The 14902-nt window shown below is 50.6% G+C and overlaps 1 protein-coding gene across 2 annotated transcripts; it reads right to left on the reverse strand.

Moving 5' to 3' along the window:
* Window positions 1-6784: 6784 nt before the first annotated feature.
* On the reverse strand, window positions 6785-13434 carry LOC105739399 (carbohydrate sulfotransferase 5). Of its 2 annotated transcripts, XM_030819008.1 has the most exons (4): window positions 13376-13434; window positions 11356-11492; window positions 9539-9603; window positions 6785-8300 (listed from the first exon to the last, which is right to left on the reverse strand). In XM_030819008.1, the coding sequence occupies exons 3-4, from the start codon at window positions 9601-9603 to the stop codon at window positions 7112-7114; spliced, it is 1254 nt and encodes a 417-aa protein (XP_030674868.1). In that variant the 5' UTR covers window positions 11356-11492; window positions 13376-13434; the 3' UTR covers window positions 6785-7111. The 2 variants fall into 2 exon arrangements, with proteins under 2 accessions (XP_030674868.1, XP_030674872.1); XM_030819012.1 differs by lacking the exon at window positions 13376-13434 and having other exon boundaries at window positions 11356-11907.
* Window positions 13435-14902: the final 1468 nt, after the last annotated feature.

Here is a 14902-nt window from a genome sequence, read left to right on the forward strand (position 1 = left end):
AAAATAAAAACATAAAAATTACCCGGACATGGTGCTGGGTGCCTGTAATCCCAGCTGCTTGCGAGGCTGAGGCAGGAGAATCGTTTGAACCAGGGAGGTGGAGGTTGCAGTGAGCTGAAATTGTGCCACTGCACTCCAGCCTGGGCAACAGAGCAAGACTGCCCAAAAAATATTGAAAAGGCCAGGCCCAGTGGTTCATGCCTGTAATCCCAGCACTTTGGGAGGCCAAGGCGGGTGGATCACCTGAGGTTAGGAATTTGAGACCAGCCTGACCAACATGGTGAAACCCTGTCTCTACTAAAAATACAAAAATTAGCTGGGCATGGTGGTGGGTGCTACCACCACCTATACATGGCTAAATCTATCATTTTCACTTCTGCATAGCTGATGAGTTAAAAATGTTACTTGACGATGTTTTAACCTGCATTTCTTTAATTCCCTGGGCAGCTAAGCATCTTTTCAGGCTTATTAATCAACGGCCTTCCTTTTCCTCCTTTTTATTATCATTATTATTATTATTATTATTTTGAGACTGAGTCTTGCTCTATCATCCAGGCTGGAGTGCAGTGGAGCAATATCGGTTCATTGCAACCTCTGCCTCCCAGGTTCAAGCAATTCTCCTGCCTCAGCTTCTGAAGTAGCTGGGGCTACACAGGCGTGTGCCGCTACACCCAGCTAATTTTTGTATTTTTATTAGAGACGGGGTTTTGCCATGTTGGCCAGGCTGGTCTCAAACTCCTAACCTCAGGTGATCCACCCGCCTTAGCCTCCCAAAGTGCTGGGATTACAGGCGTGAGCCACTGTGCCCGGCCCGGCCTTCTTTTTTCTTTGTTAAAGGCCTTTGCTCATTTTTCTGTTGACTTTCTGCTTCCTCTTGATTTTGCTCTTATTTTTACGGCAAATGGTTTCTGCTAGCTTGTCATCTGTTTTTTAACCTACTTTATGGTATTTTCCCCCAATGATTCTGTAAAAAAAAGTATTGAGACATAATTTATACAAAATATTTATATGTAAAGTATAAAATTAGATGTATATACCTGTGAGATCAGATCACCACATTGCCACAAGCAAATTCCAAAAAGTTTTGTCCTATTTATTATATTTTGAAAGTGAATTCTTTCTTTACAGTTTGTGGATTTTGTGTCTTGTTCAAAAGATTGTGTCCCCTTCAAGATTATATAGTCTTCATATTTGCTTTTTTTTTTTTTTTTTTTTTTGAGACAGAGTCTCACTCTATTCCCCAGGCTGGAGTGCAATGACACCAACTAGGCTCACTGCAACCTCTGCCTCCCAGGTTCATGTGATTCTCCTGCCTCAGTCTCCCAAGTAGCTGGGATTACAGGCACACACCACCACGCCTGGCTAATTTTTGTATTTTTGGTAGAGATGGGGTTTCACCATGTTGGCCAGGCTGGTCTGGAACTCCTGACCTCGTGATCCACCCGCCTTGCCCTCCCAAAGTGCTGGGATTACAGGTGTGAGCCACCGTGCCTGGCCGCTTTTTTTTTTTTTTTTTTTTGAGAGGCAGTCTCCCTCTGTCGACCATGCTGGAGTGCAACGTCATGATCTTGGCTCACTGCAACTTCCACCTCCAAGGTTCATGTGATTCTCCTGCCTCAGTCTCCCAAGTAGCTGGGATTACAGGTGTGCACTACCACGCCTGGTTAATTTTTTTATATTTTTAGTAGAGCTGAGGTTTTGCCATGTTAGCCAGGTTGGTCTCAAACCCCTGGCCTCAAGTGATCCACCTGCCATGGCCTACCAAAGTCCTGGGATTACAGGCGTGAGCCACTGCATCCGCCTCTTTTTTTTTTTTTTTTTTGAGATGGAGTTTCGCTCTTGTTGCCCAGGCTGGAGGGCAATGGCGTGATCTCAGCCCATGGCAACCTCCGCCTCCCAGGTTCAAGCGATTCTCCTGCCTCAGCCTCCCGAGTAGCTGGGATTACAGGCATGTGCCGCCACGCTTGGCTTATTTTGTATCATCTTTTTTTTTTCTTTCCTTTTTTTTTAAATTAGAGATGTGTCTTGCTGTGTCGCACAGGTTGGAGTGTAGTGGTATGAATCATAGCTCACTGGACCTCACAGCAGCCTCGAACTTCTGGGCTCAAGCAAGCCCCCCACCCCGCCTCAGCCTCCCAAGTAGCTAGGACTACAGACGTGTACCACCATGCTTGGCCAATTTTTAAAAATGTTTTGTAGACATGGGGCCTGCTTTGATGCAGGCTCAGAGCCCAGCCTGACAGCGGTATCCCACAAGATTCATTTGCCTGGCTGGTCTTGAACTCATGTCCTCAAGTGATCCTCCTGTCTCAGCCTCCTGAAGTGCTGGGATTACAGTTGTGTCACTGCCCTTGGCTTTGTTTTTTCTTAGGGCATAATTAAAACCTATAATTGCATGTTTAATCTGTTTGACTATTTGTTTAGTGTCTGCACCCTGGACAAGAGCAAGGGCTATGTGTACTCTGTCCCTTACTGTGTCCCTGGGGCCTGATACTGGGCCTGACTCATTGAATCCCTCAACTGGCTGCCCTCTTAAAATGGGAGGAATAAGGCTTCCTAGGAATCAAGCCATGAGAAACTAATGTTAAGAAGTGGCCAACATTATCTGAACCATGTGTAAACAAGAGGAGACGTGCCAAGAGCCCTGAGCACATACTCTGAGATAGGCAATGGGAATCCTTGTAAGTCTCTCTTCCATCTTACACAGTCGGATAGATGCTAGAAATTTGAATGAGTAGGATCAATTGCAAAGTCAAAACTTCTGCTGGCTCTTTGGGTTTCCAAAGGATGGAAATATGAAGTAGATGCTGTTCTCTAGTAGAGCATCTTAGTCAGATGCGGATATAGAAAGATCTCAGGGCCAGAAGGGTATACAAATGCAATGAGAATGAGGAGTCTGATTGGCATTGTCCAATATGGAGCACTGGCCACATGTGGCCACCAAACATGTGTGGCTGGTCCTAAAGTCTTCGACTTGGCCGGCAGTGCTGGGCTCAGCTGGTCTCGCTCATATATCTCTATAGCTACTCTTCTCAAGCGTTGGACTCAGTTTCCCCGCCTCTGAATCTGGGTGAACCCTGGACTCGCTTTGGCCAGTTGAAGATAGCAGAAGTGGCTGCGTGCTGATCAGCTGGGGCTCGTGAGGGGCTGACTGGTTTAGGATGACCTGGATTGGGACACCTGAACTCTCCTTCTCACGGTACCTGCTTGTCCAGCAGGCTGGCCTGGGCTTTCTCTGTGGCGGAGGTGGAGGTCCAAAGCAAAGGAGCAGCGTGCAGGTTCTCTTCAGGAGGAGGAAAGCAGAGGCATCAGCCCATATTATGCCTCTTTCACATAAAAATGATTTTCAGCTGAAGGCAATTAAGAAGCAGAAAATACAGGAAAAGGTCAGGTTTCCCTCCCCTTTCTGCCTCAAGGCACGATAAAAACCCTCCTTCAATGGAGACAACCCTTAACTTTGCCCAGCCAGCGGCAGTACCAGAGGCACCACAGACAAATACTGCTGCATCAGCTTCCTCTCAGATATTTACCTATGCACAGTTTCCCACCTTTGGAGGCCTAAAACTTTCTTTTTCCTGTTATTTCTCTACAAATTTATTGTGTCTTTTGGAAGATGCTGTGTAAGGCAGTGTTCTGAGGCACTGTGTTGTTACTTTTCATTTAGGTTTGTCCTGTGTGATGTATGCTGCATGTATTAATGAACTGTTCTTGGGCAAGCACAGTGGCTCACACCTGTAATCCCAGCACTTCGGAAGGCTGAGCACAGGAGTTACAGATCCTGGGCTACATACTGAAACACATGTAGCCCCCCAAAATACAAAAAGTAGCCTGGCATAGTGATGTGCCTGTAGTCCCAGCTACTTGGGAGGTTAAGATGGGCGAATCGCTTGAGTCAGGGAGGTGGGGGTTGCAGTGAGCCGAGATGGAACCACTGCACTCCAGCCTGGGCCACAAAGCAACACGCTATCTCAAAACAAACAAACAAACTTCTTGTCTGTGAATCTTTTTGTTAAGGAGCCTATTTTGTGCTGCTGTAACAGAATACCAGAGACCGGGTAATTCATAATTATAGGCATGAGCCACCACGTCTGGCCTGATATACCTCTTTCTCACTGAAGACACAGGGGGATATAAAGGTCAATGGCTTTGATGGAGTGTGGTGCCAGGGGCATAAGGGGAACAGAGTCCAGGCTGTGTGTGCATGTGAGTGTGTGTGTGTGTGGTGCATGTGTGTGGCACATGTGGGATGTTCAGAAGCAATATCACCAGATTTTGCTCGCAGCTAGGCCTGGGGCACCCCTTTTCAGCTGCTTCAGGATGCATTCCAAGAGAGGAGAGTCTAGGGGAAAGAAAGAGTTTGGGTAGAGACCAAGTCATCTGAACTGTTAATAGAAAAACATTAGACAAATTAAATTAAGCAGACTTTATTTGAGCAAAGAAAATTTATGAATCGGGCAGCACCCTGAACCAGTAAAGGTTCAAAGTGCTCCACCCAGCAACACTGGCAGGCCAAATTTTTTGGAAGTAACACAGAGAAACAGTCTGATGGGGTACAACTCAGCATTTGCCTTATACGGACTTGGTCTGATCAGTTGACAGCCTGTGACTGGTTAAAGCACAGCTGCTGTGACTTGCTGAGATTCAGCTATTTGTTACAAGAATATGGTCTCAGTTGGGAGGCAGTTTACTTAAATATTAAGTTAGGTTGAAGTTCAACAGGTATGGCAGCAGCTTTGGGCCAAATTCTTTTTTTTTTTTTTTTTTTTTTTGAGACGTAGTCTTGCTCTGTCACCAGGCTGGAGCGCAGTGCACGATCTCAGCTCACTGCAACCTCCACCTCCCGGGTTCTAGCGATTCCTCTCCCTCAGCCTCCAGGGTAGCTGGGATTATAGGCATGTGCCACCATGCCCGGCTAATTTTTTGTATTTTAGTAGAGATGGAGTTTCACCATGTTGGCCAAAATGGTCTCGATATCCTGACCTCATGATCCGCCCACCTCGGCCTCCCAAAGTGCTGGGAAATTTGGGCCAAATTTAATTGAATTTAAACATTTCTGCCTTTTGGTCAGCCTCTCAATTTCGAGAGATTGACCAAAACCTTGGGCCCTGACTCCATTTTCTGTCACCATCATAATGGACTTGTTTTGTTTCAGTATTGACTTCACAGTTTCACCTTAGTTGGATGATTCTTTATGCTTTCTCCATGTTTTTGTTATTCTAACCCTAACAGACCAGTTGATGTATAAAGAATGGCTGCATAGGAGTACGTAAGACTTCCCAGGGAAGCCAACACATCAGAAAGACTATTATTATTATTATTTTATTATTTTTGACAGGGAGTCTCGCTCTGTTACCCAGGCTGGAGTGCAGTGGCACAATCTTGGCTCACTGCAACCTCCACCTCCTGGGTTCAAGCGATTCTCCTGCCTCAACCTCTTGAGTAGCTGGGATTACAGGAATGCACAACCACACTGGCTAATTTTTGTATTTTAGTAGAGACAGGGTTTTACCATGTTGGCTAGACTGGTCTTGAACTCCTGACCTCAAGTGATCCACCCACCTCGGCCTTCTAAAGTGCTGGGATTACAGGCTTGAGCCACTGTGCCTGGCCTATTATTATTTAAGATGGAATCTTGCTCTGTCACCCTGGCTGGAGTGCAGTGGCGCAATCTTGGCTCACTACAACCTCCACCTCCTGGGTTCAAGAGATTCTCCTGCCTCAACCTCCTGAGTAGCTGGGATTACAGGCATGCACAACCACACCAGCCATTTTTTGTATTTTTAATAGAGACAGGGTTTCACTATGTTGGCCAGGCTGGTCTCGAACTGCTGAGCTCAAGCGATCTGCCTGCCTTGGCCTCCCAAAGTGCTGGGATTACAGGCATGAGTCACTGTGCCCGACCAGGGAGACTATTATGATGGCTATGAATGGACAATGCCAAGAAACTGAAGTACACTCCTTATCAGGAGTTTCAATTAACAACTAGTCAAAATCAAATAACTCAAAGTCCATGCAATAAAGATAGTTCAATAGCATTTGAGTCCAATTGGTCAGTCTTTGTTCTGGGGATGATGGCAATTAAAGGCCAAACTCACCCCATTAAATGAGAGATCTATATTAGAGAGGTTTCAGAGACCTCCACCCAGCAACATGGGCAAGCAGCATTTATAAACAGAAAAAGGAAGTGGCATTGCTGAATGGTTACAGTTCAGCCTTTGTCTAATTTGGACACATCTGGTCAGTCTGCAGTCTGCCCCTGGCTGAAATCTGGCTGCTATGATTGGAGGACACTCCTTTCTTCTTACAAGAATATACTCCCTGGTCAAGTTGTAGTTTGTTTACATATTAAATAAGGTTACATCCCAGTCAAATCCTCCCTACAAAGTATCCCCTATTCTGACCTCTATCACCATAGACTAGTTTTTCTGCTTTAAATAAATGGAATCACACAATTTAAAAAAAGAGAGAAAAAATGAGGTTACAGTTCACTAGATTGCAGGACTTTTGAACAAATTTATTTACTTTTTTTTTGATAGAGTCTTGCTCTGCCGCCCAAGCTGGGGTGCAGTGGCATGATCTCAGCTTACTGCAACCTCCACCTCTGGAGTCCAAGTGATTCTCTCACCTCAGCCTCCCAAGTAGCTGGGATTACAGGAGTGTGCCACCGCGCCCGACTAATTTTTGCATTTTTAGTAGAGAGGGGGTTTCACTATGTTGGCCAGGCTGGTCTCAAACTCCTGACCTCAGGTGATCCACCTGCCTCAGCCTCTCAAAATGCTGGGATTACAGGCATGAGCCACCACGCCAGGCCTGGCACACATTTAATTTAATTTAGCAGAACTTACTCCCTGTGCCCAGAAGAGGTAGGGGCAAGACTTGCTTTCCATGAAGAGTGCACCAGATGAGAAGGCGGCTCCAGAGGACTCAAAGGAAAACCGAGAATCAGGAGAGAAAGAAACGTGCAGTCCTTGCCTACTTCAGGGGAGGACCCCAAACTCCCAGTTAATAGTAGGGACCTGCTTCCCCATGCGCCCCAGCTCCCTCTCCACCATGCAGTCGCCTCCTGGGCCTGGCAACCACAATTCGGGGCCTGCTCTAAGGCCCAGAGTTCTCAGTCAGGCGATGTCCAGCTGAAGTGGTCTGGGCCTCGCGGCAGCACCAGATCCAGGGTGAGGTCACGCTGCTGGTCCGCAGAGTACACAGGCCGATAGCCCAGCAGCTGCAGCGCGCCGGCGCACACCTCCTGCACGCGCAGGATCTTAGTGAGGGGCAACTCGTGGCGCCAGGCCTGGGAGACGTTGCGCGCATTCCTAGACGAAGTCTGGAAGGCCTCGCCTGGCTTGCCAATCCCCGACCCGTGGGTGATGTTGTGGATCCAGGCCTCGACCTGTGGCGTGAGGGTCAGGCCGGTGAAGGCGTAGAGTGCGCGGATCTCTGCCAGCGGCTTCCGCGCCAGGTCCTCGAAGCGTACCAGGCGGTAGCGGCCGCGCAGGAAGGGTGGCGGCTTGAAAGTGACGGCCTCGGCGATACGCACGTGGCTGCGGCACACCTCGCGAATCAGGCGCAGGTGAGGGTCGGCCTCCACCCACTTGCCGTTGGTGCCCAGCACGATGCCGTTGTCGCGTGCCAGTAGCGGGCCCGCTGCCTCCCGGGAGCGCAGCACGGCCCGCGGGTCGCGCACCAGGTGCACGATGCGCAGGTTGAGCGCGGGGTCGCTGAGCAGCGGGTAGAGCACCTGCAGGTTGAAGAAGCGCACCTCCTTGACCACCACATGGCTGTAGGAGCGGCAGGCCTCCTGGGCCAGGCTGAAGGGCTGCCGCGGGCACAGTGTCCTGCATACGTTCTCCTTGCTGATGGTGCCTCGGGGAAAGGCGCTGCAGGCGGGCGGCGAGCATAGCGCGCGGCTCGTTTCCCACTTGAAAAAGGCGGACAGGTTTCGGCTCTGTGGCATGTAGGCATCAAACACGTCCATGTCGCACAAAAAGATGGAGCGCATCAGGTCGCGCACGGCCATGTGCAGCGTTGCGGCGCTGCCCCCCGACAGGGTGGTCCACACATGCCACGCGGGCTCCATCAGGTAGAAGACGTCGGGGTGCTGGCTGAAGAGCTGGCCCACGAAGGACGAGCCCGAGCGCCACGAGGATAGCACCAGCACATGCACACGCTCCTCGCGGCCGGCTGGGGATGAGGGCCCTGGCCGGGAGACGACGAAGAGCAGGAGGCAGGTGGTCTGTGCCAGGAGGAGCACCGTCACTGTCTTGCTGGAGAAGCGTGGCAGCCACATGCCGGCGGCTGGGGGCCTTCAGGCACAGTGGGCAACTTTAGGGACCAGGGCGTCATGCCCATTCCACGCCCCAATTACTGCCCAGTGCCCTCAGGGATCAGCCCTCGGATTCGACTACCCTACCAATTGGACTTTCCAACACTCCCAAGGTCTCAGTCCAGCGCTTTCCCAGGAATATGGAGTCAAGACATAAGCCAGAATATAGTCTGTGCTCAGAGCAGAAGTCCAGTTGCAGAAAAATGTGGGACATCCTCAAACTGTCTACCTACCAACCCACCTACTTACATACCTACAGGCTATCTATCTGTAGAGAGAAATACTATGATTCAAAGACAACTCCTGTCTTTTGCTTCAGGATACCTCTTAGAGAGACTCTTTTAGGTTGTGGAGCTAAAAGGGCTTGATGGGGGCTTCGGTGGATGTCAGAGCACCACCAGCCTTGCCGAGGTTGAATCCTGGCTCTGCCACTTCCTAGCCTATGATCTTGCTTATGAAGATCACTTAAATCTCTCTGTGACTGATCACTTTACCCACGTGTAAAAGAGGGATAATTCTGGTACCTGGCTCATGGGATCTGGGGGGATTGGGGGTTTATTATAATGAAGATGGGGGAAGGGAATGTGCAGTCATGCCCATAACTGAGGATTGCACCTTTTAAGTGGTGTGCTTCTGCATTATATAATTTTTTTAACAGGCAGGTATAAAACTTTTGTTGGCTGGGCGCGGTGGCTCACGCCTGTAATCCCAGTACTTTGGGAGGCCAAGGCAGGCGGATCACGAGGTCAGGAGATCAAGACCATCCTGGCCAACACGGTGAAACCCTGTCTCTACTAAAAATACAAAAAATTAGCCCGGCGGGGGGGGGTGGGCGCCTGTAGTCTCAGCCACTTGGGAGGCTGAGGCAGGAGAATGGCGTGAACCTGGGAGGCAGAGGTGGCAGTGAGCTGAGATTGTGCCACTGCACGCAGCCTGGGCGACAGAGCGAGACTCCGTCTCAAACAACAACAACAACAACAACAAACACAAAAAACTTTTGTCATTAAAAATAAGCAAGTAAATAAAGTGGACAAAGAACAGCAACTGTTGCCATCACCGGTAGGGGGTGAAGTGCTGTAGGCAGCATGGGCTCCAGAAGGAGGGTGTCCTGGAGCCCTGTGGGTTTGCAAGGAGACCAGTTGAGGCAGAGCTGGGATGGAGCCAGAGAAGCAGAGAGGTGAGAGCAGAGTACTGTCCCGGCCAGCTGAGGGGACTCACCACCGTCCAGGGCTGCTGGGAGAGCTGCAACGCTGATCACAAACCCATGGGAGATGTCTCAACATCAGGCAAAGCAGGAAGGAGAGGAGATCAGACCCCTACAGAGAGAGACAGCCCTGTACATAGAAAGCTCCCCAGGGTGGGAGCAGAGCTGTCCCGCCTGTCTTTTGCTTCAGGATACCTCGTAGAGAGACCCTTTTGGGTTGTGGAGCTAAAGGGCTTGATGAGGGCTTAGGCGGATGTCACAGCACCACCAGGCTTGCTGAGGTTGAATGAGTCTGTGTAGGGCATTTCTCCAAATGGCTGGGAACTGGCGGGGTCTCCTGATGGATGGAGGCGAGAGAGCTGGCTCCAAATCCCAGCACTGCCAATGGGGAGCTATGAGACCTGGGGCAAGTGACTTAACTTCTCTGAGGCTCAGTTTCCACCTCTGTAGAACGGGATTTGCAACATTTAACTTCTTTTTTTTTTTTTTTTTGAGACGGAGTCTCGCTCTGTCGCCCAGGCTGGAGTGCAGTGGCGCGATCTCGGCTCACTGCAAGCTCCGCCTCCCGGGTTCACGCCATTCTCCTGCCTCAGCCTCTCCGAGGAGCTGGGACTACAGGCGCCCGACACCATGCCCGGCTAATTTTTTGTATTTTTAGTAGAGACGGGGTTTCACCGTGGTCTCGATCTCCTGACCTCGTGATCCGCCCACCTCGGCCTCCCAAAGTGCTGGGATTACAAGCGTGAGCCACCGTGCCCGGCAACATTTAACTTCTTAGAGCTGTTGTGATGGATGCTGCTGCAAACACCTATGAGGGGAGGGCCTGGGGAAGCATTCCTTACACACATGCCCCTGTTACTGTTACTGTCCCTGTGCTGAGCTACATCTGGAGACGAAGAACCCCCTCCACCTGGGGAGTCTCCCCACAGAGGAGACACCGACAGGCCACCTACCCTTCCAATCCCTGTATCTCCCAGGCCATCCTCTGGCCTCCAACCACCCTGAGCCTTTAGTGGACCTTAAGAATGTCACGCATGTGTCACAGGATGGAAGGAGCACTGAGCCGGCCTCCCTCATTCCAAGATCCCAAAGGGTTCTTCTGTTTGCACCTGTTGCATCTGCAATGACCTCAAGGCTGGGTGACTTTGGAAGGGAGGAGCCTGGAAGTTTTCTCCTTACTCCTGCTTCCTTTGCTCCCTGCCTGACCCCTTCCCCTGTCCACATCACCCACTGAGAGAAGCCAGGGTCTAACTTGTGAGCAGATCTCATCTCTGCTCCTTCCCCCTCAATGCGGGGACAGGAGTGAGTGGAGGATGCCCAACACCTCTGTCACCTGCTGACTCCCAAGCTACCTTCTGGATCCCTATACCCACTCCTGGAAAACCTGGAAGATGAGGAGAGTAGCCCCCCACCTCCTTTACATGTGTGACTGTACTTTTTCCAGTGCTGGCTGATGGATGGTTGGCTCCCCTGCCAACAGAGTGCCAGAAAGGAAGGGAACTCATATTTGATGACTTCAATGATCACAAGTGCTAGGTGCTTCAAGTCCACTGGATGATTTCACTCAATGGGCACTGAGGCGGGCATGATGATGGCATTTTTTCAGGTGAAGGACTCAAGGCTTAGAGAGACAATAAGAAAGCTAGGACCCCAGGACTCCTGTTCCTAAGCTCCTGGCACTTCTGATCCCAGGCTGTGGGCCTCTCCCACCTGTGATTGCTCCCTGCAGAGTGCAGGACCCTGCTGCTCTGGCCCAAACACAGTTGTCCTGGCCAGCCCAGCCCTTCCCTGGGTAGGGAGGATCTTGATCCCAAGCTAGGGTTTTTGTTACCTGTGTTCCAGGAAAGCCAGAGGTCTTCTTAAGAAGGTGGTTGAATCACTCTATGCCACGCACAGTCTCCAGAAGACCAGTTCCTCACTGGAAGCTTTCTGATAAGGAGCCTTACATTCGGCACAGCGGACAATTGGCTAAGGGTGCAAAGTTAGGGAGAACCAGTCAGGCAGGCCCTGTGATATGCACTTTCATCTTCATGACTGAATGTTATGCTCCCGAGTCCCTCGGAGGCAGAAATAACCATCCCTGTCTGTTTTAATTGAAGCAGTGGGGCTCAGAGACATGAATACCCAGTAAGAAAGATGCAGGGCAGGGGCTTAAGTCCAACAGCCAGACTCCCAGTGCAGGGCTCTGTGGTGGGTCACACTCCTAAGCCTTTGTCCAGTGAACTCTTCCATCCTGGAAGGACTATCCCCTTCCCCTTTAAATTCTTCCTTTTTTTGATTCTTTTCTGGGGGCACATATTTATTACATGTTTAATTTTTAGAAAAATAATACAAACAGGTCACATGAAATTCAAAAAGTAGAGATGAGGGCATCGCGGCCTCGGCCTCCCAAAGCATTGGGTTTACAGGCGTGAGCCATAGCGCCCGGCCACAGTGCAATTCTTGACTGCCTTGCCTCTGCGTAAAAGGGAAGAGAAAGGAAAGTCAACACTTGCATTTGCTAAACATCAGACACAGTGGCTTACGCCTGTAATCCCAGCACTTTGGGAGGCCTAGGTGGGTGGTCACCAGAGGCCAGGAGTTCAAGACCAGCCTGGCCAACAAGGCAAAACCTATCTCTACTAAAAATACAAAAATTAGGCCACATATGGTGGCAGATGCCTGTAATCCCAGCTACTTGGAGGCTGCGGCAGGAGAGTAGCTTGAACCCAGCAGACAGAGGTTGCAGAGGCTGAGATCGTGCCATTGCACTCCAGCCTGGGCAAAAACAGCAAAATTCCATCTCAAAAAAAAAAAAAAAAATTTGGCCAGGTGCGGTGGCTCACGCCTGTAATCCTAGTGTTTTGGGAGGCCAAGACGGGTGGATCACCTGAGGTCAGGAGTTTAAGACCAGCCTGGCCAACATGGTGAAACCCTATCTCTAAAATTAGCTGGGCACAATGGCTCATGCCTGTAATCCCAGCTACTCGGGAGGCTGAGGCAGGAGAATCGCTTGAACCCAGGAGGTGGAGATTACAGGGAGCCGAGATGGTGCAGTTGCACTCCAGGCTCTGTGACAGAGTGAGACCCCATCTGAAAAAAACAAAAACAAAAATTTGGGCCCAGTGCCGTGGCTCACGCCTGTGATCCCAGCACTTTTGGAGCCTCAGGGGGGCAGATCACCTGAGGTCAGGAATTGGAGACCAGCCTGGCCAACATGGTGAAACACCCTCTACTAAAGATACAAAAATTAGCTGGGTGTGGTAGTGCGCATGTCTGTAATCCCACCTACTCCAGAGGCTGAGGCAGGACATCACCTGAGCCCAGGAGACAGAGGTTGCAATGAGCCAAGATTGGGCCACTGCACTTCAGCCTGGACGACAGAGCGAGACACCGTCTCAAAACAAACAAACAAAAAAACATTTCCTAGGCACCTGTACTGTCCTGGGGCCCAGAGGGCCTTTCCTGAAGCCCAACATCAAGCCCCTAGAGGCAGTGAGGCACGACTGCAATTCCCGAGTCCGGTTCCAAATTAACTCACCAAGCTATTTTTTCTCAAGAATTTTATGGAGAGTTTTTGAAAGCCACACCCTTTGAGACCCATGTATGGAAAAAGAACCCGCACCCCGATCCCCACCCAGCGCAGTGAGGATTCCCCTGCGCAGCCGAAACCCCAGCAAGCCACTTCCAAACCAGCGCTAGCAGGGGAGATGAACTTTCCACGTTGCTGATGGAAAAACCACCCCCAGCTCTTCCCGCCAACCCAGGTCCCCGGTGCAGGACAGAGGAGCGTCACAGCTGGGCCACTGGCCCGGCCCCCAGCCCAACCGAGTGTGGAGACACCTCCCGTGGAGAATGAAGAACCAAAGTACCTCAAATCTTGGCGTGTCTGTCCGACCTGGAGCGGCAGTGAGAGGGACGCTTCTCTTCCTGGGCTCAGCAAATCTACCAGACGTCGTCTCTTTCAGATGTGGCTGCAGTCCCAGGGTGGCCGGCGGGAGCCAGGGAAATGGGAGAAGGAAGGAAGGAGCAGGTGGTGCCACGCCTCGGGGAGGGGCGCTGGTCGAGGGCAGGGCAGGAGCGCCTAAGTGGGCTGGGGCTCTAAGAGGCGCACCTTTTAGCCGAGGATGTCAAAGGACGCTGATAGAGTCACTTCTCATCTAACTGACCACAAATGAATGTTGTAACCCCTCCCCACCCCCCCAATCGCCAGAGAACCTGGGAGCTCCTGGGAGGACAAAGGCCCTAGTGAAGGAAGTCTAAACTTATCTTGTCCCTCCTCGCTCTCGGGGGCATCCTTGCAGCGAAGGGACTTGGAATCCAAACCCTTCCCAAGGCCCCAACCTCAGCCCTAAGACAAGAACCAGGCACCTTGATGACACAGGAATCCGTGCTGCCTCCCGATGCAGTGTCCCAGCTGGGAGGAGTTGAAAGACCAGGTGGCCTTAGGAACTGCGCCCTCCCTGCCCTAGCCTCCGCCCAGAGGTGCAGGCTTGATAACAGGCTCCAATGAATAGCGGGTATGTTTCAGTAAATAAAACCTCCCCACCCACCCCTTACAAATAACAGGTCAGCCTGGCCTGGTGGCACACGACTGTAATCTCAGAACTTTGGGAGGTGAGGCAGGCAGATCACTTGAGGTCAGGAGTTCAAGACCAGCCTGGTCAACGTGGCGAAACCCCATCTCTACTAAAAATACAAAAATTAGCCGTGCATGGTGGCACACGCCTGTAATCCCAGCTACTAGGTAGGCTGAGACAGGAGAATCGCTTGAACCCAGAGGTGGACGCTGCAGTGAGCGGAGATGGGGCCACTGCACTCCAGACTGGGCGACAAAGCGAGACTCCATCTCAAAAACAAACAAACAAACAAACAAACGGGCAGAGTCCAGTCATCTGAAAAGGATAGAGCATTGAGAGGTTCTTTAATCCATGGTGGTATCTGAAACAAGAAGTCCCTGCTGCTAGGAGTAGAAATTAGCACAGTCTTTCCTGGCTGTGATTTGGCAATGAATTAAGATCCTTAACAATGGTCATAAGTTTTTTTAATGTATCTCAAGGAAATGAACCAACGACAAGGATTTCTACACAAGGTTTATAGAAGTGTTGTTTATGATACTAAAAAGGTTACAACAAAAAAGATTAGAAAGATGTGTGCCACAATGCCAACCGTAATAACTTCTGTGATCAAACTGCTGTGATCCCAGCAATTTGGGAGGCCAAAGCGGATGCATCACTGGAGGTCAGGAGTTCAAGACCAGCCTGACCACCAGGGTGAAGCCCTGTCTCTACTAAAAATACAAAAATTAGCCAGGCGTGGTGGTGGGCACCCGTAATCCCAGCTACGCAGGAGGGTAAGGTGGGAGAATCGCTTGAACCTAGGAAGTAGAGGCTGCAATG

The sequence above is a fragment of the Nomascus leucogenys genome, chromosome 2, assembly GCF_006542625.1.
Source record: "Nomascus leucogenys isolate Asia chromosome 2, Asia_NLE_v1, whole genome shotgun sequence".
Classification (NCBI taxonomy): Eukaryota; Metazoa; Chordata; class Mammalia; order Primates; family Hylobatidae; genus Nomascus; species Nomascus leucogenys.

Bases quoted from the DNA above. Each gene is read 5' to 3' on its own strand.
- LOC105739399 (XM_030819008.1), bottom strand. From the start codon at position 9,603: ATGTTGAGACATCTCCCATGGGTTTGTGATCAGCGTTGCAGCTCTCCC. The intron at 8,301-9,538 runs GTGAGTCCCCTC...CTGTGCCTGAAG, and splicing joins CCCAGCAGCCCTGGACGGTG to GCCCCCAGCCGCCGGCATGT.